This window comes from Blastocystis hominis, assembly GCF_000151665.1.
Source record: "Blastocystis hominis, Singapore isolate B (sub-type 7) whole genome shotgun sequence assembly, scaffold_1".
In the NCBI taxonomy this organism is placed as follows: Eukaryota; class Bigyra; order Opalinata; family Blastocystidae; genus Blastocystis; species Blastocystis hominis.
Genome location: NW_013171816.1, coordinates 1,745,703 through 1,771,544, shown reverse-complemented (window position 1 = coordinate 1,771,544; position 25,842 = coordinate 1,745,703). Strand labels below are relative to the sequence as shown.

The 25,842-nt window shown below is 48.5% G+C and overlaps 11 protein-coding genes; 6 read left to right on the top strand and 5 right to left on the bottom strand.

The window, feature by feature from the left end:
* Nucleotides 1-767: 767 nt before the first annotated feature.
* On the top strand, nucleotides 768-1,579 carry GSBLH_T00001195001 (uncharacterized protein; the record flags this gene model as incomplete). XM_013039556.1 has 3 exons in its annotated part: nucleotides 768-968; nucleotides 997-1,054; nucleotides 1,083-1,579. The coding sequence occupies 3 exons, from the start codon at nucleotides 768-770 to the stop codon at nucleotides 1,556-1,558; spliced, it is 735 nt and encodes a 244-aa protein (XP_012895010.1). The 3' UTR covers nucleotides 1,559-1,579.
* Nucleotides 1,580-1,602: 23 nt separating this feature from the next.
* Nucleotides 1,603-2,107, bottom strand: GSBLH_T00001194001 (uncharacterized protein). XM_013039555.1 has 4 exons: nucleotides 1,920-2,107; nucleotides 1,811-1,884; nucleotides 1,684-1,776; nucleotides 1,603-1,653 (listed from the first exon to the last, which is right to left on the bottom strand). The coding sequence occupies exons 1-4, from the start codon at nucleotides 1,992-1,994 to the stop codon at nucleotides 1,617-1,619; spliced, it is 279 nt and encodes a 92-aa protein (XP_012895009.1). The 5' UTR covers nucleotides 1,995-2,107; the 3' UTR covers nucleotides 1,603-1,616.
* Nucleotides 2,108-2,623: 516 nt separating this feature from the next.
* On the top strand, nucleotides 2,624-3,183 carry GSBLH_T00001193001 (uncharacterized protein). XM_013039554.1 has 3 exons: nucleotides 2,624-2,666; nucleotides 2,701-3,002; nucleotides 3,034-3,183. Exons 1-3 carry the CDS (start codon nucleotides 2,639-2,641, stop codon nucleotides 3,154-3,156), a joined length of 453 nt encoding a protein of 150 aa, XP_012895008.1. The 5' UTR covers nucleotides 2,624-2,638; the 3' UTR covers nucleotides 3,157-3,183.
* Nucleotides 3,184-4,359: 1,176 nt separating this feature from the next.
* GSBLH_T00001192001 (uncharacterized protein) lies at nucleotides 4,360-5,661 on the top strand (the record flags this gene model as incomplete). The annotated part of the gene is made up of 6 exons (XM_013039553.1): nucleotides 4,360-4,440; nucleotides 4,474-4,577; nucleotides 4,609-4,698; nucleotides 4,729-5,023; nucleotides 5,051-5,103; nucleotides 5,133-5,661. The coding sequence occupies 6 exons, from the start codon at nucleotides 4,360-4,362 to the stop codon at nucleotides 5,659-5,661; spliced, it is 1,152 nt and encodes a 383-aa protein (XP_012895007.1).
* A 645-nt stretch (nucleotides 5,662-6,306) lies between these two features.
* On the bottom strand, nucleotides 6,307-7,357 carry GSBLH_T00001191001 (uncharacterized protein). XM_013039552.1 has 4 exons: nucleotides 6,979-7,357; nucleotides 6,770-6,948; nucleotides 6,634-6,735; nucleotides 6,307-6,591 (listed from the first exon to the last, which is right to left on the bottom strand). The coding sequence occupies exons 1-4, from the start codon at nucleotides 7,235-7,237 to the stop codon at nucleotides 6,493-6,495; spliced, it is 639 nt and encodes a 212-aa protein (XP_012895006.1). The 5' UTR covers nucleotides 7,238-7,357; the 3' UTR covers nucleotides 6,307-6,492.
* A 61-nt stretch (nucleotides 7,358-7,418) lies between these two features.
* On the top strand, nucleotides 7,419-8,455 carry GSBLH_T00001190001 (uncharacterized protein; the record flags this gene model as incomplete). XM_013039551.1 has 1 exon in its annotated part: nucleotides 7,419-8,455. One exon carries the CDS (start codon nucleotides 7,419-7,421, stop codon nucleotides 8,433-8,435), a length of 1,017 nt encoding a protein of 338 aa, XP_012895005.1. The 3' UTR covers nucleotides 8,436-8,455.
* Nucleotides 8,456-8,731: 276 nt separating this feature from the next.
* Nucleotides 8,732-9,758, top strand: GSBLH_T00006216001 (uncharacterized protein; the record flags this gene model as incomplete). Its single annotated transcript, XM_013039550.1, has 5 exons — nucleotides 8,732-8,777; nucleotides 8,809-8,966; nucleotides 9,001-9,390; nucleotides 9,419-9,538; nucleotides 9,570-9,758. 5 exons carry the CDS (start codon nucleotides 8,732-8,734, stop codon nucleotides 9,756-9,758), a joined length of 903 nt encoding a protein of 300 aa, XP_012895004.1.
* Nucleotides 9,759-10,256: 498 nt separating this feature from the next.
* On the top strand, nucleotides 10,257-11,427 carry GSBLH_T00001189001 (uncharacterized protein; the record flags this gene model as incomplete). The annotated part of the gene is made up of 6 exons (XM_013039549.1): nucleotides 10,257-10,368; nucleotides 10,402-10,568; nucleotides 10,599-10,661; nucleotides 10,692-10,763; nucleotides 10,793-10,921; nucleotides 10,951-11,427. The coding sequence occupies 6 exons, from the start codon at nucleotides 10,257-10,259 to the stop codon at nucleotides 11,425-11,427; spliced, it is 1,020 nt and encodes a 339-aa protein (XP_012895003.1).
* A 1,641-nt stretch (nucleotides 11,428-13,068) lies between these two features.
* Nucleotides 13,069-14,196, bottom strand: GSBLH_T00006215001 (uncharacterized protein; the record flags this gene model as incomplete). Its single annotated transcript, XM_013039548.1, has 4 exons — nucleotides 13,069-13,166; nucleotides 13,201-13,954; nucleotides 13,984-14,077; nucleotides 14,108-14,196. 4 exons carry the CDS (start codon nucleotides 14,194-14,196, stop codon nucleotides 13,069-13,071), a joined length of 1,035 nt encoding a protein of 344 aa, XP_012895002.1.
* An 801-nt stretch (nucleotides 14,197-14,997) lies between these two features.
* Nucleotides 14,998-19,174, bottom strand: GSBLH_T00001188001 (uncharacterized protein; the record flags this gene model as incomplete). XM_013039547.1 has 6 exons in its annotated part: nucleotides 14,998-16,029; nucleotides 16,499-18,571; nucleotides 18,606-18,679; nucleotides 18,711-18,817; nucleotides 18,852-18,966; nucleotides 18,998-19,174. 6 exons carry the CDS (start codon nucleotides 19,172-19,174, stop codon nucleotides 15,018-15,020), a joined length of 3,558 nt encoding a protein of 1,185 aa, XP_012895001.1. The 3' UTR covers nucleotides 14,998-15,017.
* A 1,679-nt stretch (nucleotides 19,175-20,853) lies between these two features.
* On the bottom strand, nucleotides 20,854-25,630 carry GSBLH_T00001187001 (uncharacterized protein). XM_013039546.1 has 4 exons: nucleotides 25,532-25,630; nucleotides 24,687-25,502; nucleotides 21,082-24,653; nucleotides 20,854-21,048 (listed from the first exon to the last, which is right to left on the bottom strand). The coding sequence occupies exon 3, from the start codon at nucleotides 23,837-23,839 to the stop codon at nucleotides 21,689-21,691; it is 2,151 nt and encodes a 716-aa protein (XP_012895000.1). The 5' UTR covers nucleotides 23,840-24,653; nucleotides 24,687-25,502; nucleotides 25,532-25,630; the 3' UTR covers nucleotides 20,854-21,048; nucleotides 21,082-21,688.
* Nucleotides 25,631-25,842: the final 212 nt, after the last annotated feature.

Below are 25,842 nucleotides of genomic sequence, written 5' to 3'. Positions count from 1 at the left end.
CCGCGATTCTTACGCCACCTACGTGCAGGTCGGTTTTGGACGGGCGTTTCATCGAAGATGGACGAGCAGCAAAGCGAGGCAGCGAAGCAGTTTGACCAGCGCATGTTCGCGTGGGTCAATCACCATCAACTGCCCCTCCAGAAGGCGACTCCCGCGATTATCGATCTCATTTCGGAGCTCTTCGGAGGCTTGACGTGTGCCGCGAATAAACGCATTTGGAATCCCGAAAAACCGCGGAAACAGTTCCGAATCCTATTGGACGGCACAGCTCGCAGCGGAAAGGAGCGTATTCCCGCGGAAGACGATAACGAGTTTGATCTGGGAATCGACGGTAGGGTGGAAACGTGGAACTCCAGAAATAGAGAGTGCGGGCGAGCGTTTCATTCCGAAGGGAGCGATTCTGAATGGAAGCAGCGAGGAAATCTGGACGATCGACGAGTGCGCGCTGCTGGATCTGGACAAGCACGAGTTGAAACAGCTGTGCGAGCTGCTTCGATGGAAGTTCTTCGGGTACGGAATTGTGTCCGGTGGAGTTCGATCGAATTCGGTGAGGACTAGAAGCGCTGGCGCCCAATGGAGTGGCGTATGGAGACTTCGCGGGATTGCAGGTCTGCGTGAATGACTGGGAGGGAGGCAAGTCGCTGGCGTGGAGATAACCGCGGGGCGTGAGGGATAGACCGACCCATGTGCGAGTCACGGGACTGGACAATTTCCAGCAGGAGGTGGAAGGCGAGGAGTTCGTGACACGTGATCTCCGGACCAATCCGATGAATTGGGGCGAGAACCAGCGAATGGGCGACGGTCCCATGGGCATTTCCGTGCTGGCGGGACTGCGGGTAAGTGTGGAAACGGGGAAGGGCGAGGTGCTGGGGGAGGGCGTGCTGCCTTTGGACGGGGTTTTGAGCCGAATGCAGGACGGGAAGAGCGACGCGATAGTGCGGTTGGAGGGAATGGACGGGAAAAGCACGGTAGAAACGGAGAAACCCTCGGATGTAGTCGATCTTTTTGACCTTCAAGGGGCTGACGAGCGAGGAGATGCAGGTGGCGCGGGATGGTGCGTGTGGAGAAGGGTTGGGATGTAGAGTATTTGATGCAGAGCATCGCGCGATCGCGTCGCACCGCCGCGGCGCTGCAGGAAGCCGACGAAGATTTCATTCGATTCGCTCCCGCCAAGCCGCAGAGACCCGGAAAGCCCGCCAAGCCGCAGCGACCTGAGCGACCTGAGCGACCTGAGAGACCTGAGAGACCTGAGAGACCTGAGAGACCAGGAAAACCGGGGAAACCGTTGCCTGGAGTTCCCGGACAGGATACTTTGCCCGCGAAACCATCGCGTCCGTTGCCTACGCCTCCAGGAAAGCCACTACCGCCGAGACCGGAGAGACCAGAAAGACCGGAGAGACCGGAGAAACCAGGGAAACCGGCACGTCCTCTGCCAACGCCGCCAGGAAAACCGCTACCTCCCAAACCAGGACAATCGCAGAATTCGCCGGTACCTGCTCCGATGATAATGCCGGAAATGGTGGACATACCGAAGAGCGAAGGAGACTTTGCGTGGTAACGAAAGAGAGTCGGCTCGCTGGAATTGTTTTCAACAAACATTGACAAAAGTACAGAGATTAGTCGTGTTCCGCAATCGTTGCCTGGACAATAGCACTAGGGGTCAGGAACAACAAGTTCATGTACCGGCCAATTGCACCGATCCACTCGTCCTTATCCTTCTCCGATGAGGCATACATATAATACGTCTGCTCTGTCGTCGAGACTTCAATGCTATGCCTATACATAAACTAACAACAAACAAAAAAAGTACTTCTTATGTGTCTTTTCATCGGCTGATTTTACTGTCTGGCATCTCGACAAATCAATCACTCCATGTGGCGGCTCCTACCATTGTGAATGCCCCAAAACAGCCAAATTACTCTCGTTCCCTTGGAAAAATAAAGTTTATTACCCTTCAGAATAAAGAATCGCTTTCTCCATGTCTTCAACCACATACCTACGCCACTCACTAAATCCTGAAAGATCCTCACTCTGCTTCATCAGAAAACCAGAAAACTGGGGATTCGTGAGATCAACATCAACAATAGTACGCGGCATCTTGAATAATAGCCTATTTTACATCACCTAGAGAATAACGGAATAACCGCGGGGCTCAGAAATTGTGTTCAATTACAATTATTTTTGGCTACCTGACGAATCAAGGAAAATGAATATTCGGCTCGAAGAAGAAGAATCCACGGTAAATTGAGCTGTTTGCAGAGATTGATGGATAGCCGAGCTACGTAATTGGAGGCCAGAACCACGGCCAAGTGATGCAGCTCCTTCCAAGAGACAATTTGAAAAAGCGCTCTATGATATTCCTGGTCTTTTTCTGCCTTCTTGTTCTTCTCTATCTGTGTATCATTGTAATTAGATCAAAACGCTCCTAATCCTGTTTCTTCAAACACCCTACTATGACTCTGGTGTGTTAAATCTATTGTAAAATCAGTAATCAAGGAGAAATAGAATAGAGCAATAATCGGGACAACCCTAATTGGGCCATATGTTAAAGCTTGTCCCGTATTAAGAAATATGGTAATCTCATAATCGTTCGAAAGAAGTAAGAAGTAGTGCTGTTGAGGTTACAAATAGGCTTACAATGCAAATTTTCGTCAAGACTCTTACTGGTAAGGCTGCGTCGTGGGTTTTTGTAATTTGCAGGAAAGACTATTACTCTCGACGTCGAGTCCTCCGATACGATCGAGAACGTGAAGGCTAAGATTCAGGACAAGGAGGGAATTCCCCCAGATCAGCAGCGTCTGATTTTCGCTGGAAAGCAGCTTGAGGATGGCCGCACCCTCTCTGACTACAACATTCAGAAGGAGTCGACCCTGCACTTGGTGCTCCGTCTGCGTGGAGGTGGTAAGGTGCACGGTTCTCTGACTCGTGCCGGAAAGGTGAAGAACCAGACTCCCAAGGTCGACAAGCAGGAGAAGGCGAAGTCCCACGTGGGTCGTGCTAAGGTAGGGGAATGGAGGTCGATGTGAGTGGTAGAAGCGAGAGCAGTACAACCGCAGATATGTAAACGTTGTGTTGGCTCCTGGCGCGAAGAGAGTGGGTCCCAACAACTTTGCTGCCCGTCAGGCTCGTGCCGAGGCTGCTGCCAAGAGAGAATAATTCGTAAGCGGGAGGTTCTTTTGGACTCTTTTGTTTGTTGAACAGTACGTTTGTTTGCTTGGTGATTTGTTTGTTTGTTTGCTATGCACAAATCTTTTTTGAAATGGAAAAGCTGGGGGTGGTTGCGTTCGGTATATTTGGAGACGATCCGTGAATTAATAGGCATTCCCTACCGATATGGAGACACCGAATTGTATGATTTGTTCCGTGAATGTGGTGAAATTGCGCATTGTAATGTACCGTGTTCTCTGCGGGCTCTATACGCTAGGTAATTCGGAATCAACAATCTGGAGAAGCTCAAGATACTGCAGTTGTCTTTTTTCAAAATGAGCAGTCCGTTGATTTCGCTCTCAATATGAATGGCAGAGTAGGACATTGGTGTTTCAATTTTCCCAGATTCTTGACGATAAAAGTCTACGAGTTGTGCCAATCAGTCAAGATCTCAAGCATTTTCTCTATAAGCTGCAGCTCCCCTATTTCAAGGATCCTAGCCCATCCAAATCGTCACCCAAAGAAGAAAAAGGAGCACCGACCTCCATTCGTCTTCACAACGTTCCAGTCGATTTATCGGAAGAGACTTTTCGCAAAGAACTTTTACAAATCAAATCCGAATACTCACTCAAGTTTTTCACATCCGCCAACAAGCCTGATCGGAAGAGCGCTGTCCTCACTTTCAAGTCCTCTTCGGATTGCGAATCTGCGTTCTCTCAGCTGAAAGGAGGCGTAGGCTTCGACGAATTCGATGAGAATAGACCCTCAAGGGAAGAAAGTTCTTCGTGGAATACTATTTCGATCATCGCGCATCCTCCAGCGATTCTGCGTCATCGACTAGCCGAACGTCTTCTCCTGTGCGAGGAGGAAAGAGGAGGCGAAGCATAACGGGTGAAAGCCAGGAGGGAGGTGCGATTGCCAATCGGAGTCGAAACCAAAACCAAAACCAAAGCCAAAGCCAAAACCCTAACCAGAATCAGAATCAGAACCAAAGTCAATACCAATATCAAAACCAAAGCCACAATCGATATCGAAATCGAAGCAGAAGCAGAAGTCCAAGTTGGAATCGTAGCCGAAGCCCTAGCCCTAGCCCCAGTCCCAGCCCTAATTCAAGCCCCAATACAAGCCCCAACTCGACACCTCTTCGGGGAAGGAGTAGAAGTCGGAGTGATAGTTTGAACCGTCAATTAAGGTGTATTGTTTGTTTGAATCATGTATTCAAACCTCGCAAGAGGGATCTATTACTCACTCCTCAAGAAGGCTGCATTGTTTGACAAGGAGCCTGTGCTTAAGGTAGAGATCGTGTTTGCTGCATTCATTTGAAAGTGTTTGTTGACTCAAGATTCTCTCGTCTATTATTATCGCAAAATCAAGAATGGAAATCAGAAAGAACTCACTGGTTGTCAAACTCTGCTTAGCGAGTTCCTTCAGTAGTTTTTCTTTTTATTTTGTAATATCTAGAGATCGGCCAGTTTATACGTTTGGAACATCGCTTACAGCGTTCATCAAAAAGAAGGCGGAGGAAGACGCCGACTTCTCAAGTGAAGAATCGTCGTTTTTATCATGTCTCCTAACAAACAGGAATATTAACATCCTTCTCCGACTCACAGATTATCTCAATCACCAACTAAACCACGCAAAGAACAAGGACTATTTCGCAGAGCCATCTCTCCCTGCACCCCGTGAAGATACAACTCCTTTTCTTTGTTCATTCCTAGTCCGTGAGTTTTATGATCGTCTCAACCCCACTCTTCTTCCCCCCAATCAATCATCCTACAAGGGCTGCGTTCTATTAGCTCACCCAGCCCTCGTTCTGCTCGATTCCGTCTGTCCCGAGCGAGAAGGCTTCGAGAACGCCCACTATCCCGCCTTCCTCGTATTCCTCTTCCTGCATTCTCTCTAGAAATACTTGCTGGACCCTCAGCAGAGCGTGTATCCCGTCGTCCACCCCATGGAGTAGATCATCTTCTCTCGATCGACCGTAGCGTGTTCCCCGACTCCAGAGAACTCTTCGAATCCAAACACTTGCTGATCAAACACGCCGCGCAGCTTCAGAAGCAGGAAATCCCGGCATCGCCGGGCAATGCCCAGATCGGTTCGCGTCGTCGCGTCTCGGTTTTGCCTCCAGAACTGGAGAGCGAAATGCGTGGAACCAAGGTGGAAACGGAGAACCCTCTACCACCACTGCGGTCTTTGGAATCGTGGAAACAGTGGGATTCGGTGTACGATCGGTACAGTTCGCAACACCCGATTTTGGGGGAGATGGAGGAGAATTCGAATCGAATCGTGCTGGCGTCGCTGGGGAATGTGAGCGAATCGACGCGGAATGAAATGGAATTCGTGGAAGAATCGAACGGATTGCTGGCGACGGATGAGTATGAGCGAGTGTGCTTGGATCTGTCGCGCTCGTGCGGGACGATGAAGAGTATTCCGATGTGTGTGGCCTCGCTCTCACTCTATTCATATCCTTTTCACAGAATCATCATCATCATCAATATTGAAATTGAAACTTAATTGAAATGAATTGAAATCGAAACTTGAATTGAAACTTGAATTGAAACTTGAATTGAAACTTGAATTGAAACTTGAATTGAAACTTGAAATGAGTTGAATTAAACAACAATAAACTCACTCACAACCAAATGAATGGCTCCTTCACTGCAGAGTTGAAGCAATGCATTCGTGGATCGCACTGCAGCAGTTTATTCCGGTGCACATCGATCATGTGGACGATCTGCTGTTTAACAGTCTTCACAATGCGGCGGAATAAGCCATAGACTCCATCGATCGCAGCCAGCTCTATCCCAATCTGCTAAAACGCCTGGGCGGCGAGTTTTCGCAATGCGCTGAAGCGATCTATCGCGAAATCAAATCGTTTTCTGTTAGTTCGAACAAACATCACAAATCTCCTTGCTGTCCTTTCCCACTCTCCGCACAATCGAATTGAACCACAGCAACAAAGCAAACGTAACGAACATGTACAGCAGGAACCGAGGGAGGAACCTCCACCCCATTCGCTCGATCATCCGATTCACCGGAATTCCAGAAAACACGCTTCCCAGCGGGGACATCAGCCCGTTCATGCTGATCATGAAGTTCGTGTAGCGACTGTCCACGCTTTCCAATGCAATCAGTTCGCTGAACGAGTAGGGAATGTACAAAAAGAAGCCCAGCAGGAAGCACGCGCCTTCGAACAAACGCTCCTTCTCGGCGGTGCTCAGCGCGGAGACGCACAAGCCCGCGGCGATGGAGCTGACGCTGCAGATCATCGACCGACTCACCATGTAGGCGTCGGTAAACCAGCCACACCAGAGAGTGCCGAGAATCCCGCCGATCTCGATGAAGCTAATCGCGGAAGCGCTTTTGGCGGCAATGGCTTCGTTGCGAACGATCTTGGGGAACATGAGCAAACCCCAGTCGGAAATAAGGCGCTGGTTGAAAGTACTCTGGAGAGTGAGAAATGGAGTAATAATAATAAAGAATTACGAGGAGAACAGAGAGCAGGATGAGAATGATGGAGAGGATATCAGGAAAGGAAATAGAGGTAAAACTAGAGTAGTCCTGCGATGAGTCGCTGGAATCGGAAGTCTAGATGAGAGAAGAGAAGAGAAGCGAAGCGAACATTGCTCTTTTCGTCCTTGGGAAAGAGATAATAGAGGGAGGAGAGGGAGAGAAGAACGAGGAAGCTGGAAAGGAAGTATATCTGCTTTGGATCACCACTCACAGTTCGGGATAGAGTATTACATATAATCGTACCAACCGAACTGCAACAGCAGATCACGGACCAGTATAGCCCACGCACTAGAGGGAATCAAACGAACAACCCACTACAATGATCGGGAATCCACTGTTTGATGATGATACAGATTATAGGCCACAAGGAGCCAATGAAAATGTAGTTTGTGGACCACAAAACGAAGAACAGGTGAAAACTCGGATACACAGCCGAACAAGTGATTCCGCATAAGAATGTGAGCACGCAAACAACGGTGCTTATCCAGGAATACAAAAGGAAGTAGTTACCCTTTACAAGGTGACTGGTGAAAAACTTGCTCAACCCATATAATATAAAAGAGACGGTGTTGATCATAGCATAGTCAGAGCGCTCGAAGAAGCCAGTCTCGATCAAAGCAGGAGCGGCTTCTCCAATCGCTCTTCTAACAATATTGTATGCAGTGCATGAAAGAAAGAGGGGTAACAAAATTTGAACTCCATAACTAGGTTTTACCATTTTTTCTGAAAGAAGAGTACTTTTTTTATTTTTTTCGTGTATGCTTTCTAGAGCGAAGGGTTGTTTACTGGCTGGAGCCTGCGGTGATGCACTGGGCGGAATAATTGAGTTTATGAGCATAAGTAATATAAGAGCGAAGTATGGACCGACGGGATTAACACATATGGTCCTGAGTAACGGCAGTGCATTGATCACAGACGATACTCAGATGTCGGTGTACACTGCTGAAGGCTTATTGAATGCCAGAAAGAAAAAGTGTGATTATCACGATACTCTTGTGGAAATCCATAAATCTTATTTGCGCTGGAGCAGAAGTCAACTGCATTCAGATCAGTTTCTCAAAAATGCTCCCTACAACATTGATGAATTGAAGAACGACGAGCTAACAAAGAACGGTAAGAATAAACCGCTAACGGCTTCACGATGTCCCGGAAGAACGTGCTTAACTGCTCTTGCTGAAGGTACATTCTTCACTCCAGATCACCCAGCGAACGATAGTAAGGGCTGTGGAACTGTGATGCGCGTGGCGCCTATCGCAATATACGCCAAAACCCTCGAGGAGGCTTACATGTTGGGTTGTGACTCCTCCGCACTTACGCACGGTCACATTCTTGGCTGGACCTCTGGTGGTGCTTTATGCGTGCTTCTTCGGCTCCTTTTGGACGGCGAGCCCCTCGAAAAAGCCGCAAACAGCATGATTGAATTCATCGAAACCAAGCCAGAGTGCAAACAGCTGGTGCCTTATTTGAAGCGCGCAGTGGAGACAGCACGCTTAAAAGAACGAGGATGTGACGCTTTTATAAAGCTGGGCGAGGGCTGGGTTGCAGAGGAGGCATTAGCGATTGGGCTGTGGTCGTCGCTGCTGAACTCCACGGATACACGCCAGGCCTTGCTGGACGCTGTAAACCACTCGGGAGATAGCGATTCGACGGGCGCCATCGCGGGATACATTGTGGGAGCTGCGAACGGTGTAGAGAGCATTCCGAAGGAATGGCTGGAGCATTTGGAACTGCGCGACCTGATTGAAGAGCAAGTGAACGATCTGTTGAAAGAGTAAAATAGGTTGAAATGTGTGAAGTTGTTTGTTATGCAGTCCCAAAATCAGCAGCATTTTTTGTTCTTCTTTGTATTACCTGCGTCATTATGTGGTCAAACTGGCTGCGGTCAGCGAAGGAATCTGCTGGTCAGCTTCTTTCGGCTGCGAATTCTGTGATTCAAGAGGTAGCTAAAAGAGTGGGTTTGAAGTGTTAGACTGCGCAATCGATTCAAGATGTTGGTAATGATTGTAACAGATCTGAATGATTTACGAGCGTAGTGAGTAAACGTACCAATGCATATATCAGTGAGAATATTATGAAACCTCCCGAAGATTGCACCTATATTACGTCAAATATAATCGGTTTTCTGTTCGAGGAATCCCTTCTTTGTAGTGATGGGCTTTCCGGGGATCCCGAAAACGCGGAAACTCGAAGGACACGTCAACAATCGGGAAGCGATCGCCTACTATCTCGAAACTCGCCATTCCAAACATTACCGTCTTTTCAACCTCACCGAAGAGGAATACGATGATCTCCTCTTCAACAGCAGCGTATCCTTCTTTCCTCTCCCTCGCTCTCCCCCAGGTGTCCCATTACAATTTCACCGGCTATTCCGCCCCCTCGCTCGGCCTTCTCTTCCACATCCTCCTCGATATGGAGACCTACCTCGCCGAAGACCCCGCCAACACCGCGGTGGTGCACGATTTCACCGGTGCCGGACGCGCCATGCTGATCACCGCCGCCTTCATCCGCTGGGAAGGCTGGCTCTCCAGCACGCACGAAGCGCTCACCATGTGTCTGACACGGCGGAATCTGCCCTCCGAAGCCATGCTGCCCTCCCAGCTGCGCTTTCTCGACTACTTCGAGTCCATCATGAACGGGGAGTTTCCGCCCCCCATCGCGTTGAAACTGTCGCGTATCACGCTGTCGTCGCTGCCGGCCATCGAGGGCGGCGCGTGCTGCCCCGTGATCGAGGTCGGTCCCGCGGGGATCTTCGAGTTAGGTGTACAATCAGCAGAAAATCGTGTGGAGGTCGTATCGAAAGGGAAGTCGCACGCGCGGCACGGTCAGCCCGGTGAAGACGAATGAGACGATCGTGTTCAAGCCGGACGTCCCGTTGTTGGTGCGGTTGCCGCGGGGAAATGAGGGTTTAGGGGAACGTGTTTGTGCGATGTCGCCATCTGCGGGAGAACGAGACTCTGACGACGCTGTTCCGTTTTCAGTTCGGAATTGGATTTGTGAAGCTGTTTAAATTGGATTTGGAAGGAAATGAGTGCGATCTGTCGATGGAGATGCCGAGTGATTTTCATGTCGTGCTCGACTTCCTGCCGATGGACGTGTAGGGTGTGGAGGGGGAGAGTAACGCGAAGAAATGCAGCGCCGATCGATATCGTGGATGATGACATCGAGAATGAGATTCTCCGCGAAAACTCGCCGCTGTGGCAGGAAATTATGCGACGACGCGAGCAGCGTACGAATGGAGCGGAATTTCGATGCAGACGAGCGAGGCGGCGAAGGTACCGAGGAGGAGGAGGAGGCGGAAGCGGAGGAAGAAGCGGAGGAAGGGGAGGAGGGAAAGGAAGGAGAATTGCACAGCGAAGCGAGAGAACTCGAAAGCATGCTGCGATCGTTCGAAACAGACTTGAATCGTGGGAGAGGGAGAGGATTGCGAGATGTAGTGGATCCAGCGGACGCGGCCGATGTGGGGGAGGATTTTGATATCGACGAATATGAAAGAGCGTTCGGAGAGAGTTTACAGGAATAATTATAATAATAATAATGCTGTTTGTTGAAAAAACCGCGGAAATTGGAAAACAGAAAATGACTCAAGAAACGACAAAATGAAGTGCAAAGGAGCTTTCGTGTACGCTGTTTTGTTAGTCTGCGTGGTCGCCATTAATGGGAATTATCAGTTATCGTTTACCGCTCCCTTTACAACGTATGATTCGTCAGGTACGCATTTTGGCCGCTAGAGCGATTCCTTAGGTCATCGTTATATCGAAAATTGGGAATGCAGAGGAGATGCGGTGATCAATGAGTATTTCGTCCGTCTGACTCCCGATCGCCAAAGTAAGAACGGATACTGCTGGAGCAGAAAGACGTTTACGAATGCCGAATGGGTTACGACAATTAAATTCCGAATTAGTGGACAAGTTTGAGTCGTACTTTTATGTGACAAACAGGGTGCCAATCTCTTTGGTGACGGTTTTGCTGTCTTCTTCACCCAAACCCAGCGCCCTCGTCACGTCCCCTATCAAAATCGTCCTGACTTGTAGGGAAAGATGTTCGGAGTGGACGATGTGTTCCAGGGATTCGCAATTGCCTTCTCCACTTTTAAGAACAAGGAAGTACTCTCACCCAAATTGGTAATCATCAGTTCGCTCGCTACCACCGCGATATCGCTCTCTACGTCGGCGACGGCAACACGGGAGCCTTCATCCAAGACAAAGACCACACCGGCTGCTACGCCCGCTACCGCTTCCACGAGAAACGCCAAGACTTCTCCGTTTCCCCGTTTCTCCATTTTGATTCTAGGTGGACAACTACGCGGTGGTGAAGATCGGCTACTCGGAGATCACCGGGATGGTGCGCGTGGCGATCGACGAGAAAAACACGGGGAACTACCACATCTGCATCCACGAGCATATCGATTTACCCGCGGGTTGGTGGCGCAAAGCGACCATCGGGATCAGCGCCACGACCGGGCAGCTGGCGGACAACCACGACATCCTGTCGGTGGAAACCGTGGAAGGCGAGGGGGACCCGGACCGGATCGCGGTGTCGAATCCGAGCGACCGGATCGCGGCGTCGGACCGCAGGGCGCTGCGCGAGCTGCTGGAGGAGAACGGCGTGGAGATGAGCCAGCTGACCGCGACGGAGCGCGGAGTCGTGGCGCTGATGGAGCGGCTGCAGCAGACGCAGGAGTTGGAGGTGGACAAGCTGAAGCGAGAGGTAGAGCACACGCTGGTGGGTAGGTATTTCCCGCGGGGAATGAGGGGTAGCGGTGGATGACTCGCTGAACAACATGATAAAGAAGCTGAAGCAGCGCGGCGATGTGTCGGAGGAGCGAATCGCGGAGCTGGAAGCGTCGCTGAAGAACAAGGTGCAGAACACGCTGTCGGTCGATCTGGAGGCGCGGCTGAAGTTCTTGGAGGATACGGTGAACTCGAGAATGACCAACGAGGTGAAGAGAAACAGCGGAAGGTGGATTGTGCCGTTCGTGCTGCTGGTGATCGCCATCGCCGTCGTGATGGCGGTGTCCTATGTAGGGCAGCGGGGGAGGTGCGAGCGTAGAATAAGTATAGGTATCTGCAGAAGGCGCATGTGCTGTAGTCAGGGTGTTTGTGGAGTGTTTGTGAGATACATTTTGAGGGAATGCAGAGTGTGGTGCAGTCCATCTATTCTGCAGTGGTGAAGGACGTTGTCAATTCCATTGCAGAAGATCATAGTGGATTGGAGAGTTCTGTCATTAGCGAGATTCAAAACCGCTGGATGGAAGAGTATACAGCCTTGGCAGGCAGCACTCTGAATCTCAGTTTTGAAGAGAAAGAAAGGAGTGGGCAACCTGATGAGGCGGAACAAGCAAAGGTATGTTATATTTCAAAATATCTGAAGGGTAGAAAAAGAAGAAAACCAAACGTAACTCTACACAGCCCACCATTCTCGCTTGCGATATTATGGCTTTAAATCTCCCTGGAACCACTTCGAATCTGTCTCCCGTGTTTTTTAATGTAGGATTGTGAGTGAATGGTGACATTCTAGTTTCAAAAGTCAATTCCTCAAGTATCTTTGCAACGATTCAATGACTTTTAGATGGATGGGCAAGAAGATGAGGAATACGATTCCTATTCATCCAGTGAAGACGAGTCTTCAAGCGAAGAATCGTTACCTCCTATTATTGTTGCCAAGAAGCCAGTTGTTCAAGTTTCCTCCTCGTCAGGGGGATCAGCAGGTGGATCATCAGGGGGAACAACAGGGGGAACAACAGGGGGAACAACAGGGGGAACAACATGGGGAGCAACAACAACAAAAACAATAAAAACAATAAAAACAACAACAACAAAGCGTACATCTTCACCACCCTTTTCTCAATCCAAACCTCCCATCCAGTCCTCCCTGAACCCTTTCTTTTCTTTAACATCCTTAACAAAGCCAATTTCCCTTCAAAAACACAAAGCCATTTCTCTCACCTCTCTCACCTCTCTCACCTCTCTCACCTCTCTCACCTCTCTCACCTCTCTCACCTCTCTCACCTCTCTTTCCCATCCAAAAAAAGCAATCACCACAAAAAATCCACCTCTGGAAAAGAAACCTGAAGAAAGCACAAAACCCGCCAAAACACCAAAACCTTCCATTCCTCTCCATCGAGCCGTGGAGGATCCGTTGAAACGAGTGCAGGAGTTCGTATCCAAGAAAGAAAACGAAATGCTAAAGAATCAGTTCGTCGAGGAATCGACCACTTCACTTATTTTATCGCGTTTTACAACGTTTTCGATTGTTCGCATAATGTGATTGTAGAGTCCGACACAGCCAAACCAAGTGGACATTGCATCTTCTTGATGGCATTCTCAAAGTTCAAAACAAGGAAATCGTGTTTGGGAAATGCACTTGTACCTTTACATTCAATTGTCGTGTTTGTAACAATCCCATTCATCACATTCCATCACACTTATTCACTTTGGATCGTTCTTTGTAGAGCTGCGACAGCTGATTCTGAAACGAAACACGCTGCAAATTGCAGTCTTCCAATTCTATCCCTCACCTTTCCTCTCTTTTTCTTCCTACCTGCAATCTCCAAATCGATTCGTTTCACCATTTGCTGAATCGTCAGATCGGCTTCTTTGATTCGCCTTGAGTTCTCTGTGAGTTCGTACGACACCGATCGCAACTTCAGCTCCAATCGCTCTCGTTCTTCCTCTTCTTTTCTTCGTTCCTCCGCCAAAAACCCGAACGAAAGCCACTTCCCCGAAATCGCCTTGAGTTTCGATTGCTTCGCGTTGATTCGATGGCCCAACGCGCTTTCAATCGTGTCGTAATCCAACGCCAAATAGGTTTTGATGGTCTGGAGGTTGATCAGCTCCGACACAAAGCGCTGGCGCAGCTGAATGTCGCTTTGAATGGAGGAAAGAAGGCCTGTCATGTAGGAAAACAGCGATCGAATTCGGTTTTGAATGCTTTGAATGTCTTCATCGATCGTTTGGAGATGCTGCACCGTGGCAGCCGATTGGCTTTGCTGCTTTTCGAGAAAGGAAGCACGCAATGTCTGCAGAGAGGATTCGTTTATCTTGAGTTCAGCGAATCGAAGTGATTTTACCATCGACAACTCGCTCAGCTTTCGGTAAAACGCAGCGACCTCGCTCTCTTTTCGCAGATACGCCGATCCCATCGAGTTCATCAGTTCCGAAAAGTTCGTGCTGTCGCAGAGCAGAATGTTCTCTTCGAATTGGAGCAGCAGCGCGGTGGTGACACGAAAAACTGCCGAAAATCCCGTGGCAAAAAGCAGGCTCCAGCAGTGAAACACGACATGCAGTGGCAGTGACTACGCTCAATCAACGAGTGTGGAGAAACATCGGAGAAGAGTGGAATGAACAAGCGAGCGACCACAATCGAGAGTTCATAGTTAATGTCTCGTAGATGCTGAAGAATTCGAGGCCCTGTTTGTCTGTGAATTAAATGGAATAATTACTATCACTCTAGATAGTGGCGAAGCGCGAAAGTGAAAAATGAAATGGCGGGAAGACCGAAACCCCATAAATCACGAAGATCCAAGGCATGTATCATGTGAGCGAAAATGTCATATGTTGTAGCAATGACGGATGCTGGATCATTTCTACAATAATAAAAGCAAAGCGAGGAGACATTTTGCAATGCTCTTGTTTTTGTTCAAAGCACGACGCCTTTAACATTGGGTCAATTTGTGCAATTATAATAGCGCCCACTACGCTGTTCATTCCCTGACAGTAGCCGAGACCCCAGTCTGTTTCGCTAATACGACGCAACACCCTTTTTAAAACGTCCTGGCCGCCATTTTCCTCAAATCGGAAAAGCTGATGACGCTGGAAGGTGCGAATGACATCACGGTCGATCTCGCCTACTTTAACACTAAGAGAGGAAACAAACTGTCTGTGGTCTCCCCTCGCATTAAGCAAGTATCGTTGAGATAAGAATAAATATCCGAGTATTCCTCCTCTAGTATATGAAAATCGTATGTTTCTGCTAATCTATTTTGAAAATTAGGATCTCGAATCGAAAGTAACGTATTCCAAAAACTAGTCGTTATAACTGCACCAGCGTGTTGCTACGGAATAGGAGACTCTTCCATCTTCTTATGAGTACGTATCAAGTCGATAATGACCTCTGCATCCAACAGTTCTACGTATTATTCATGGAAAAAATAGAAACCCCTCTGAATTTGCTTATTTAAAAACAGACATCTTGAAAAGTCTTGTATCTGCAAATCACTCCTCTTTCAAAGCATGTACGCTTAGGAACGGAAGGGACGATACAACGCACTCAGAGAAAGCGGTCCGCATTGTCCTCATCCCCTCCAAGGAAATCTTTGTTTCTTCCAACAAAAAGACCGTCAATGGTCATAATTACATTTACTTCTTTCCGTACACCTTGTTCAGCTCCTTCCACAACTGCTTGTCCGACATCGCCATGCGCACGCGCTCCGCGTGTCTCTTCTCGATCTCCTCCTGCAGCTGTTTGTGCAGCTCCTCGGCCACGGCGGGCTGCTGTCTCTCGAGGATGTTGTACCGGTTCTGTCCGGCGAGGTAGTCGCTGACCTTGCCCTTCAGCTTCTTGAAATCCAGCTGGAACGGGTTCTCGCCCTTCTCCGCGCGGCGCGGATCATAGCGGTACAGCGGCCAGTAGCCGCACTCCACCGCGCGCTGCTCCTCCTCGGCCAGGTGGCTCATTCCCAGCTTGCTCGGGAATCCGTGCTGCTGGCAGGGCGAGTAGGAGATCACGATGGCCGGTCCGTTGTACGTCTGCGCCTCGATCAGCGCCTTGATGGCCTGGCGCGGGTCCGCACCCACCGCGATCGACGCCACGTACACGTTCTTGTAGCCCATCATGTGCTTGCCCAGATCCTTCTTCATCAGACGCTTGCCGCCCGCAGCGAACTTCGCCACCGCGGACATCTGCGTGGCCTTCGACTGCTGGCCTCCCGTGTTGGCGTACATCTCCGTGTCCACGACCAGACACTTGATGTCGTCGCCCGAAGCCATGACGTGGTCCAGACCGCCGAAGCCGATATCGTAGGCCCAGCCATCGCCTCCCAGGATCCAGGTCGTGGCCTTGGGGAGCATGTCCTGGTAGTCCGCCACCGCCTTGATCTCAGGCTTGCTCTTCTCCTTCTCCAGCAAGGGGAGAAGCTCGTCGTAGCAGGCAATGGACACATCGGGGTCCTGGCGACCGTCGTACCACTTCTGCAGAGCGGCCTTCAGAGCGGGGGAAGGCGCAGAGGAGGCGAGAGCGGCCTCGACAGCGGAGGTCAGCTTGTTGCGACGAACCACCTGCGACTTGTAGATACCGTAGCCGTACTCGGCGTTATCCTCGAACATGGAGCAGCCCCAAGTGGGTCCGTGACCACGCTGATTGCGAGTGAAGCTAGAGGGAGGTGAGAGAGGGTTCAACACAGCAAGGGTTTAAGAGCAATGATTCATGCTGGAATTTCTCTTGGAATGCTGTGCGAGATGGACGGATCTTGGATCTCGGATCTCGGATCTCAGAAAGCAACGCCACGTCATCGAGTCTCCTCTCAGACGAAAGATGGATTTGCATTTCATCCTCGCATCCATCGAGCAACGAAGGAACGTCAGAATCGTTGGTTTTCACGTCAGCGAGTCTCCTCTCAGACGAAACACGGACAACGTTTACATCACTCTTCCTTCCTTCCAATCATTGATTCATTGATTCATTGATTCATTGATTCACTCAAAGCCATCAGAAAAGGTTAAGGTCACGTCAACGAGTCTCCTCTCAGAAACACGGACCTCATTTTCATCCCGTGAGCCAGCGAATCAAACACCCATCCCAATTCAATTTACATCACATCAAATCAAATCACACTACTTACGGTACGACTCCAGTGCCTCCCAGAGACACCATCGTGCATCCCATGGCATCCGCGAACGAAATGCGATCTCCGAACAGCTGCGTCAGCATCTTCACCACCGTCATTTCTCCGCATCCAGCGCAGGCTCCGTTGAACTCGAGCATGGGCTCCTGGAAGGCCAGTCCCTTCACCGTGGTCTTGTCCACCAGATGGCCCTTGTTCGTCAGCGTCATCGCGAAGTCCCAGTTCTTGCTCTGCACCGCAGAGACCTTCGTCAGAGGCTCCATCTTCAACGACTCCGTAGGGCACACAGTCGCGCACACCTCGCAGCCCGTGCAGTCCAGCGGCGAAGCCTGGATCGTGAAGTTCAGACCCTTCAGCTCGTCGCCCACGGCGGGGAGATACGTGAAGCTGGCGGGCGCCTTCTTGGTCTCCTCCGCGTCCATCAGGAAGGGACGAATCACGGAGTGCGGGCAGATGCTCGCGCACTGGTTGCACTGCGTGCAGGTGTCCTTGTTCCACACCGGTACGATCGTAGCCATGCCGCGCTTCTCGAACTGCGCAGTGTCCGTCTCCTGGCGACCGCCCGGAATGAACGCAGACACGGGCAGCTGGTCTCCAGTGATCATGGCCACGTGGTACTGCAGGTTCTTGTAGGCGTCCGTCGCGTTGGGAGGGAACTTGTGCAGCGGCTCCATCTTGTAGTCGATCCAGGAGGAAGGATAGTCGATCTCCACCAGCTCCTTTCCGGCCTGCTCCATGGCGGTGATGTTCATGTTCACCACTTCCTCGCCCTTCTTCGCGTAGCGGGTGCGGATGTTGTCGGCGATCAGCTTGGTGGCCTGGTCCTCGGGCAGCACCTTCGACAGCTTGAAGAACACCGCCTGCATCACCATGTTGATGCGCTGACGCAGTCCCACCTTCTGCGCCACGGCAGAAGCGTCGATCACGTACAGCTTCACCTTCTTCTCCGCGATCTGATGCTTCATGGCGGGCGGCAGATTGGCGTCCAGCTCCTCCACCGTCTTCCAGGGCGCGTTCAGCACGAAGGTTCCGCCCTCCTTGATGGTGCTCAGCATGTCGTACTTGTGCACGTACCCGCTGGTATGGCAACCCACGTAGTCCGCGTTCTCGATGTTGTACTCCGATGTGATCTTCTCCGGACCGAATCGCAGATGCGTCACCGTCAGACCGCCCGACTTGTGCGCATCGAAGCCGAAATAGGCCTGCGCGTTCAGCTTGGTGTTGTCCACGATCAGCTTCACGGCCTCCTGCGTGGCGCCCACCGTTCCATCGGAGCCCAGTCCGTACAGAATGCACTGCTTTGTGTTCTCTCCTCCCACGTGGATCTTCGGACCCAGAGGCAGATCGCTGTGGCACACATCGTCCACGATACCCAGCGAGAACCGGTTCTTCGGCTTCTCCGCCTTCAGGTTATCGAACGCCGCCTTCGCCATCGTGGGCGTGAACTGCTTGCCTCCAATACCGAAGCGGCCGCCCACCACCTTGATCTTGCGGTCCATGTCGTTCACCACGGCGCACACATCCTCGTACAGCGGCTCTCCGTACGCGCCATCCTCGCGCGTCTTGTCCAGCACGCAGATGCTCGAAACCGTCTTCGGCAGCGCAGCAGTGAAGTGCTTCAGCGAGAACGGGCGCCACAGATGCACCTTCATCACACCCACCTTCTCGCCGTGCTGGTTCAGATAGTTCACCGTCTCCTCCACGGTACTCGCCGAGGCGCCCATCACCACGATCACACGATCCGCGTCGGGAGCGCCCACATAGTCGAACAGATGGTACTGACGACCCGTGATGCTCGCCACCTTGTCCATCGCCGCCTGCACGTTATCAGGGATCTTGGCGAGCAGAGGGCCGTTGGCGAGAGCATGCTGCATCCAAGTATCGCCACCCTCCACGACACCCATGCATTCGGGATGCGTGGGGTTCAATCCGCGCTTCTTGAACTCCAGAGCCTTGTCGAACGGGTAGATCTTCTTCACCTCGTCCGGAGTTATCATCTCGATCGAAGCCACTTCGTGGGAGGTGCGGAAACCATCGAAGAAGTGAAGCATCGGGTAGCTGCTCTCCAGACTATACGTTAGTAACAACATAAGAAAAGGGCTACGCAGCAATATGAGCCACCAAGGCAAGATCGTGAGCCTCCTGCACAGAGTGAGAGGACAGGTAGCTGAAGCCGGTCTAGGGGTGAGGGGACAGAGAAACCACAAACTCCGCGAGTCGTGAACACATCACTGTAATCGCAGTACAGACAGCCAGTTTGCTTCGCAACCGACCGGCTGGCCACGTGAAGGACTCCGGGGAGCAGTTCACCGGCAACTTTCAGCCTAATCATGAGAACCGCCAGCATCACCAAAAACGTACATATCCGGAATCATAAGCATCAAACCTTGCGAGGAGGAGAACGTGGTACCTAAAGCACCTCCCACCAGAGCACCATGAAGGGCTCCCATAGCACCCGCCTCAGACTAACGATAGAAGCAGTCAAACGAGGCCTACCTGCATTTCAACGACGCGCACAGGCTGTCCAAAGATATTCTTCCGTCCCTGAACCGACCAGTTATCGCAATGCTCTCCCATAGGGGATGAGGGTGTGATAGGAAAAATGATGGCTGTTTCAGAGACGTTATAAGCAGACGCAGCTGCTGCCTCGTTACCATCGCAAGCAACACGCATAGACAGCGAACGGCCAAAAACAGCCTTTGTAGCAGCAGTAGTATTAAAGGCACAAGACCTTGCAGCAATAGGCGCTGTAATACGCAATAATCTTGACAGCATTATTGTTCAGCTACAATATATAGAGGAACAGACAAATCTATATGAGTTTCTACGTTTAGGGAGTTTCATTCATTCATGGATTCCCCATTTATCCTCTTATGTGATTTATCGATAAACGAAACCATGGAAGGGTGTGGTTAGTAGAGTTGGGTGATTGGAGGTTGAGAACAAGCGGTGATTGAGGACAGAGTCATTTTGTGTTGGTGGTTTGGTTTGGGCGGCTTTGCGTTCTTTTGAAGTGTGATTTCCGAAAACCTGGTAATATCAATTCGAGAGTTTGAGAAGGAAAATGAACAGGAAGGGTTGAAGTTTTGGAGGTGGGCAGTCATCTAAGATACAGAGAAATGAAAGTGAGCTTGATAGGGTAAGAGAGTGTAAGGGAATATCAAGAACTTGAATTTGGTGTAAATTACGATTCTAATTGTGCACTAACAAAAGAGAGAAGATTGTGGAATAGAATATTGAGCAACTCTGTGAGAGATTTCGAAAACAATGTGTTTCTCTCTTCTATCTATTTCTAACCGTATGTGGGTATTGATGAAAGGTCGATAGTTTGTGTGGATTCACTTTGTAATACTAGTTTGAACTATCAGAGTCGATTTGTAAAATAATACGCTAGTTAGTACTGAGTTTTATGATAAACGGGGTGAAAAGAAGCAAATATTCACAAAAGAAGAATAGATTCCTTGTTTGTTTGTTTGTTGTAGTAGGGAAAAAAGAAGGAAAGAACTAGCGATAGAATAGTGTGTTTATTAAACTCGTCGAGTCAGCATTAGATTTCAATCGATATCTTGTTGTGTTAATAACGATACATGGATTTTCGGAAGTGCGAACAATGTGAATCATTGTTTGAATAGGGGAGTTGTTTGTAGAGAAATCTATATCATAAGGTATGTATAAAATAAAATACAGGATAGAGTGCGATATTAGTAGGTATGATCTATTATCGGTTATTCTCTCTCTTGTAAAAATGGCTAGTGTTTATTAGATAGAGAATTACAAAAATCATAATGGCAGGAGTAGAAATGAGTATTAATCGAAAACAATGAACAAATGGGATGTGTCCAAATCAATGATGGAAGTAGAATACTGATAGCTTTGAGTAAATTAGTAACAGATTCGAAATGAAGCAGTTAACATCACACACTTCCACTCCGATAACAATAATAGAGTATTTGTAGTAGTAATAATAATAATAGGTAGAAAGAAGACTTCGAGAGTACTGTTGAGGAGTGGAAAAAAGACGATCATCATTCAAATCATTCAATCAATCATACTGCGTATCCTTCAAAATTATGGTAATTCTTGTTTCACAATCTAATTGAATCGTTAATAACCTAGTTAATGATATTTCAAGTGCAAAACAACCCTTTCTACGAACATTGAAACAATCGAGATTGTATCAGTCATATCATTCACTTTCGGTATTTTACCCATTTCACTTATTCAACTGTTTATACAAGAAGTGGAAAAAACTAAAACAGTCTCCGTTGTAAAGAAGAAAAAGAGCAAATCGATATTTGGATACTATTGAAATGACCAATGAATGACGGTAAGGAGTGTGGAACAAAGAAACAAGCAGAGAGAAACATAGAGAATATACAATAATCATTGAATGGAATGGAATGAAATTAAAGAAGTAGAAATATATTGAAATAAGGTAAAGAAACATCGATTCTATTATTACCATATGATAGATAACGGTGCTTGCTTTGGTGACACAGCTGTATCCATTGTGATATGAACATGATCAGCTAGAATGGAAGAAACATCTATGAATGAAATCAAATCAATCAACACAATACTCGATATTGATTTCGACCAAACTCTCTGGTAAGCGTAAGGTAGCTTGACATATTGAAGATTTGGAATATCTAAAAACGATCAATATTCACTAGTAGTAGGTAAATGACATAAAAAGCGCGAGAAATATTTCTGCCCTTTTTCTGCCCTTTTCAGGCCCTTACACCTCAAATCCATGAGGAAAATGCCCTAAAATCGGGGTCTGAGAGGTGACTTTGACAACTTTACTTTTTTGGCTTTCATAAGAAATAAGGTCACCAAAATCAACCTTAGCCGAAAATCGACGACGCCTTTTTCTGCTATTTTATTCCTGGCTGCCTATTTTCTACCTGGTCGCCATTTTCGACCATTGTCAACTCGGCTACCTCGATAGCCATGACGTAAAAAGCGCGAAAATTATTTCTACCATTTTATGCCATTTTGGTCATTGTCTGCCCTTTATACACTATCTGATAAAAAACAAAGTAAAAATCAACATCTCCTTTACATGCCTTTCAGTCGGTAATGCCCGAACGCGAGTGTGTGCACGTTGTCGTCCAAGATCCTTCTCTTGTTGTCCGTGCATGTCATGAGTGTCTTGGTCTGCTCCTTCGTTGTGATATCGAATTCCTAATTATTGATTCTCTTGAAGGAGCCCTCAATGATTACATTTCCATTCCTCTTGGCCTCGAAGACACGCTTGTACAAGTCGATGTTCTTCACGCTCATTCTCTCACCATCGATTACCACGTTGCGAGGAACTCCCTTTGCTGCATTGTGTACTACATGCTTCTCATCAACCAAGCAGTACATCTTCGGTCTCAGTCCCACGAACTCTGTAATGCGATGTCCGTTGTGCTCGTCCTTGAAGATGGGACCAGGCAACTTCTTGTTGAAGTTGAGGAACGAGTCCAATGGAGGGAACTTGTTCTTGTCCACTTCATGCTCATAGTACTTCACGAGTTCACCATAGAAGTAGCTAGTGTTATCCAATTCCGAGAAGTCGAACGATTTGTACATGTCACACATCTTGTGGACGATGTTAGCGCGATCGTGCAGTTGTACGATGAGTGAATCCGTGTCCTGTCCCAACAGCTCAACGTTATCGAATGTGTTCTTGAGCACGTTGTAGTAGAAATCGTAGATGATGTGCTTGGACATGTCGAGAATGGCGAACCCGATGAAGAACGGCTTCTCCACCCTGCGCACCGGTGTGTTCAGCTTGATACCAATCAGATTCTCGGAATACATGGTGGTTCCTGTAATCATATCATACCCATGCTTTTGAATTACTGCATCAGGTTTATTCCATGTGTTAGCGAACTTCACTTTCATCCGTTTCAGCCCAGTCTCAACGAATTTGCCATAGGTGGAGTTTGCCAACAGCTTGTACAGGTTCTTCTCCACGGTGGTCTTAGACTTCGCTCGTTTCTCACTCAGCATGTTCACATACTCGAAGACGAACGGTGCCTGCTTGAAACGAATGATGTGATGAATGTGAGTGACACGATATCCCTGTTGAATGCCCAGTTGCAACAGTGAGTAATGTACGAGATACTTTTGACGAGGCACAAGATCGCAGATGAGCTTCGGTGTATTCACCTCTTTCACTTTGTCCACAATGTCGTTCTTCTCAGCGTACTTCTTGATTCCATCGGAGTACATGCCCGCCTTCTGTACGGGGAAGAATGGCAGATCATTGAACTTGTCGTGGAGTTCCACTGGTGCCTCGATGTCACACTCGACGAAGAATCCATACTTGCCGAATGTCTTGAGTGATTGCACCCACCCATTCGGATCACGATTGATTTTCTCCATCACTTCTCGTCGTTCAGGTACACCCACCAACTCATAAGGCATCATTCGATGCATGGCTCCACCGTACAGGTTGTTGGCGTCCAGGTAGTAGATGCCTTGGGACGACGTTGCTTGCTCCTTGTTGTCAATGTCAACCTTGGCATGTCGTTTCACGATCTGTGTGATTCCTCCTCGCAGGTTCTTCAACAATCGCATGAAGTCATCGATATCATTTGTCTCCATCAATCGAATGCCCTTGCTCTCATAGAATTCACCCATGCGATTCAAGAACACTTTCACCAGTTGTTTCTCGGCGAGTCCCTCGTTGGCGTTGATGCGCATGATGTACTGAGCCCATTTCCTTGCGAGGGTCATGAGGCTACTCTCACTATGATCGCCCTCCATTGTGACCTTCAAGAATAGCGAATCTGCCATTTGCGGTGCTGTGATGTAATGCATGGGATCAACACCGAATGCATTCAGTGTGGTGTTTCGGAAGTGTTCGAATGCATCAGCCATGAGAGTCACATCGAGTACATTGTACAATTCGTAGTATTCACCCCATGTCTTGATATCGAAAGTCTTCCACAGCTTCACCATGTGATCATATTCGTCTTGGGGCATCATTTCTCCCTTCATATCATCAATGCATTGCTCACGAGAAGGAATGACGGTATTGTTCAATGACTCGTACGATTTGATGAGACTGTAGAACATGGGTTCCTTCCGTGTCAACAAATCGATGTATTCGTCATTCCATTGCTTACCTCGAGACTCGCAGTACTTGCGTAGTTGTTGTTTGGTGTGCACGTACAAATCAAGGTTGCCTCCAAGTGTCTGTGCCACAATGGAACGCAGTGGACTGCTGATGAGTTTCAACGAGTCCTTGAATTGAATACCATTGTACTCGATCTGCATTTCCTTGTCTTCAGTGATGGGAATGACTTCGAGATTCCCGCCAGGCATCGTCGCGATGAGTTTCATGATGAATGTGAAATCATAGTGCGATCCATTGTGGAAGTAGACTGGCAGACGATAGTTCTTCTTGTTGAACGAGAGTTGTAGATTGCACTTGGTACAACAGGTACAGATGTACTGCCCAGCTTCGAAGTGGCGTACTTCTCCCTTTCCTGTGGTGTATTCACCTGCCACATGTGCATGCTGTCTCACCTTGTCGTCCTCCAGTTTCTTACGACAGAATGGTCACACAGACGTAGACTGATAATCTCTCTCGATTTCGGGAGTGTTCTCGAGGGGTAATTTATCGAAGAGATACGTTTTCACTCTCTCTTGTAATTGCACGAGATAGTCTATGAAAGGACGAAGATCTTCTTCGTTCTTGTGTGGTGCATGGTAGACTCGAAGTGGCTTCTGGATATCTAGAATGTGTGACACAGCCAAACAAGACAATATGATCGGCTTGTGTCTGTTTTTGTCATCAATGGCCGACTCGAAGTCAGCGTACACGACGACAGCTGCTGGCATTTCGTATCTCTGGTTTGTGAATCGCAACCGAGTCTCCTCGTTCGACAACTCGTACTGATCGCTTTCATTGACGAGTTCTCGATGTGCTTGTACTTCGTGAGCATGAACGGCTTTGCAAGATCCGAAGAAGTCGTCACAGAATCTGCACTTCGTGTTTCTTGCGAGATTTCTATAATTCTTCGCATCACTCTGACGAAAGATGCGATGTTTGAAATCGCTCAAATCCTTGATGTACAAGAAGTGCTTGGGGTTTTTCCCCCTCTTGTGTATCATTCACAATGCAAAGCGATACACTTCCTCCATTGCCATTCGGCTTGTATATCTGAAAACTCGTGAATAAATCTACTTACCCTTGGTCTTGTCATCGTATCCAGGTAAGAGAGTGAATTCGAAGACATTGGAAGAGACTTTCAACAGTTCTTCCAATCTCACAAAATTCTCTTCACTTTGATCGAATGCCTTGTTATCGCAAATGTCCATTGCTTCCTCCACCTCATGAATTGTCACTCCGAATACCTTGTACTTGTCAGGTTGTTTCCACCACTTGTTGTACACACTCGCATCGCCCATCTTGCGATTTGCAATTATCTTGTGTCCGCCTTCACTTGCCAGAATGAGATATCGTTGCAGGCATCGGTTGTCATAGATATTGGGGGTGATCACAGTGCGTCCAATGATCAAAGGTGTATGATGTTTTTAACCCACGAATGTACGAAGTGGGAACATTTCGACATGGAAACCGATCCAATTACGGTACTCAAATCCACTTCCTTCGATCTCTTGTTCCTCCATGGCATTTCTGTACCATTTCAGATAATCCTCCAACCACTCGTCGTTGCGTTCTCGCCGTACGATGCGAAGGTGTCCCAATCGATCATCGGTGTGATTGAGTGTCTTGGCTTCTCCGGCATGTGTTCACATGAGATTGTATGCTATGATAATGATAAAACACTGGGATAATCGCGCATGTCATTCAAGATGTACTTCTTCGCTACCTCATTGAACTGATCCATCTCGTTCATCATCGAGTTGATCGGTTCCACTTCCTCTTCGCTCTTTCCATCCGGAAGTCGAACCCATAGTCTTTTGTCATCATCGTTCTTGAGACGAAAGTCCTTCTTGGTTCGTTTCTCATTCATCCATTCCATGAACATGTTCTTATCTATGGTGTGATAATACGTGAGTGCATACCCGAGTGACGAGTCGATCACATCCGACAAGCGCCCTTCCGCGACTTTGCAATCGAACGGAGTGAAGAACTTGTTTCGTCGTGTTTGACGTCTCTTCTTTACCGTATTCATGAATTCAGGCAACGGTTGTTTTCGCTTCTCACCGAATTCATGTCCATTCCACTCATATTCGAGATATTGCTCGTTCCATGCCTTGCTTCCCACAATCAGATACTTACGCTCTCCTTTGGAATCACCAACTCGTTTACGAGGAGTTGTATGTATTGGTTTCTTTGCTGCCTCCATTGACCTCATATTCTCATCCATACCTTG

Bases quoted from the DNA above. Each gene is read 5' to 3' on its own strand.
- GSBLH_T00001193001 (XM_013039554.1), top strand. From the start codon at position 2,639: ATGCAAATTTTCGTCAAGACTCTTACTG. The intron at 2,667-2,700 runs GTAAGGCTGCGT...TGTAATTTGCAG, and splicing joins TTTCGTCAAGACTCTTACTG to GAAAGACTATTACTCTCGAC. The intron at 3,003-3,033 runs GTAGGGGAATGG...TGTGAGTGGTAG, and splicing joins CCCACGTGGGTCGTGCTAAG to AAGCGAGAGCAGTACAACCG.
- GSBLH_T00001194001 (XM_013039555.1), bottom strand. From the start codon at position 1,994: ATGTGGTTGAAGACATGGAGAAAGCGATTCTTTATTCTGAAGGGTAAT. The intron at 1,885-1,919 runs GTAATTTGGCTG...TCACAATGGTAG, and splicing joins ATTTTTCCAAGGGAACGAGA to GAGCCGCCACATGGAGTGAT. The intron at 1,777-1,810 runs GTACTTTTTTTG...GTTTATGTATAG, and splicing joins GATGAAAAGACACATAAGAA to GCATAGCATTGAAGTCTCGA.
- GSBLH_T00001191001 (XM_013039552.1), bottom strand. From the start codon at position 7,237: ATGATCAACACCGTCTCTTTTATATTATATGGGTTGAGCAAGTTTTTC. The intron at 6,736-6,769 runs GTTCGCTTCGCT...TCTCTCATCTAG, and splicing joins CCAAGGACGAAAAGAGCAAT to ACTTCCGATTCCAGCGACTC. The intron at 6,592-6,633 runs GTAATTCTTTAT...CACTCTCCAGAG, and splicing joins TCCTGCTCTCTGTTCTCCTC to TACTTTCAACCAGCGCCTTA.
- GSBLH_T00001187001 (XM_013039546.1), bottom strand. From the start codon at position 23,839: ATGAAACTCATCGCGACGATGCCTGGCGGGAATCTCGAAGTCATTCCC.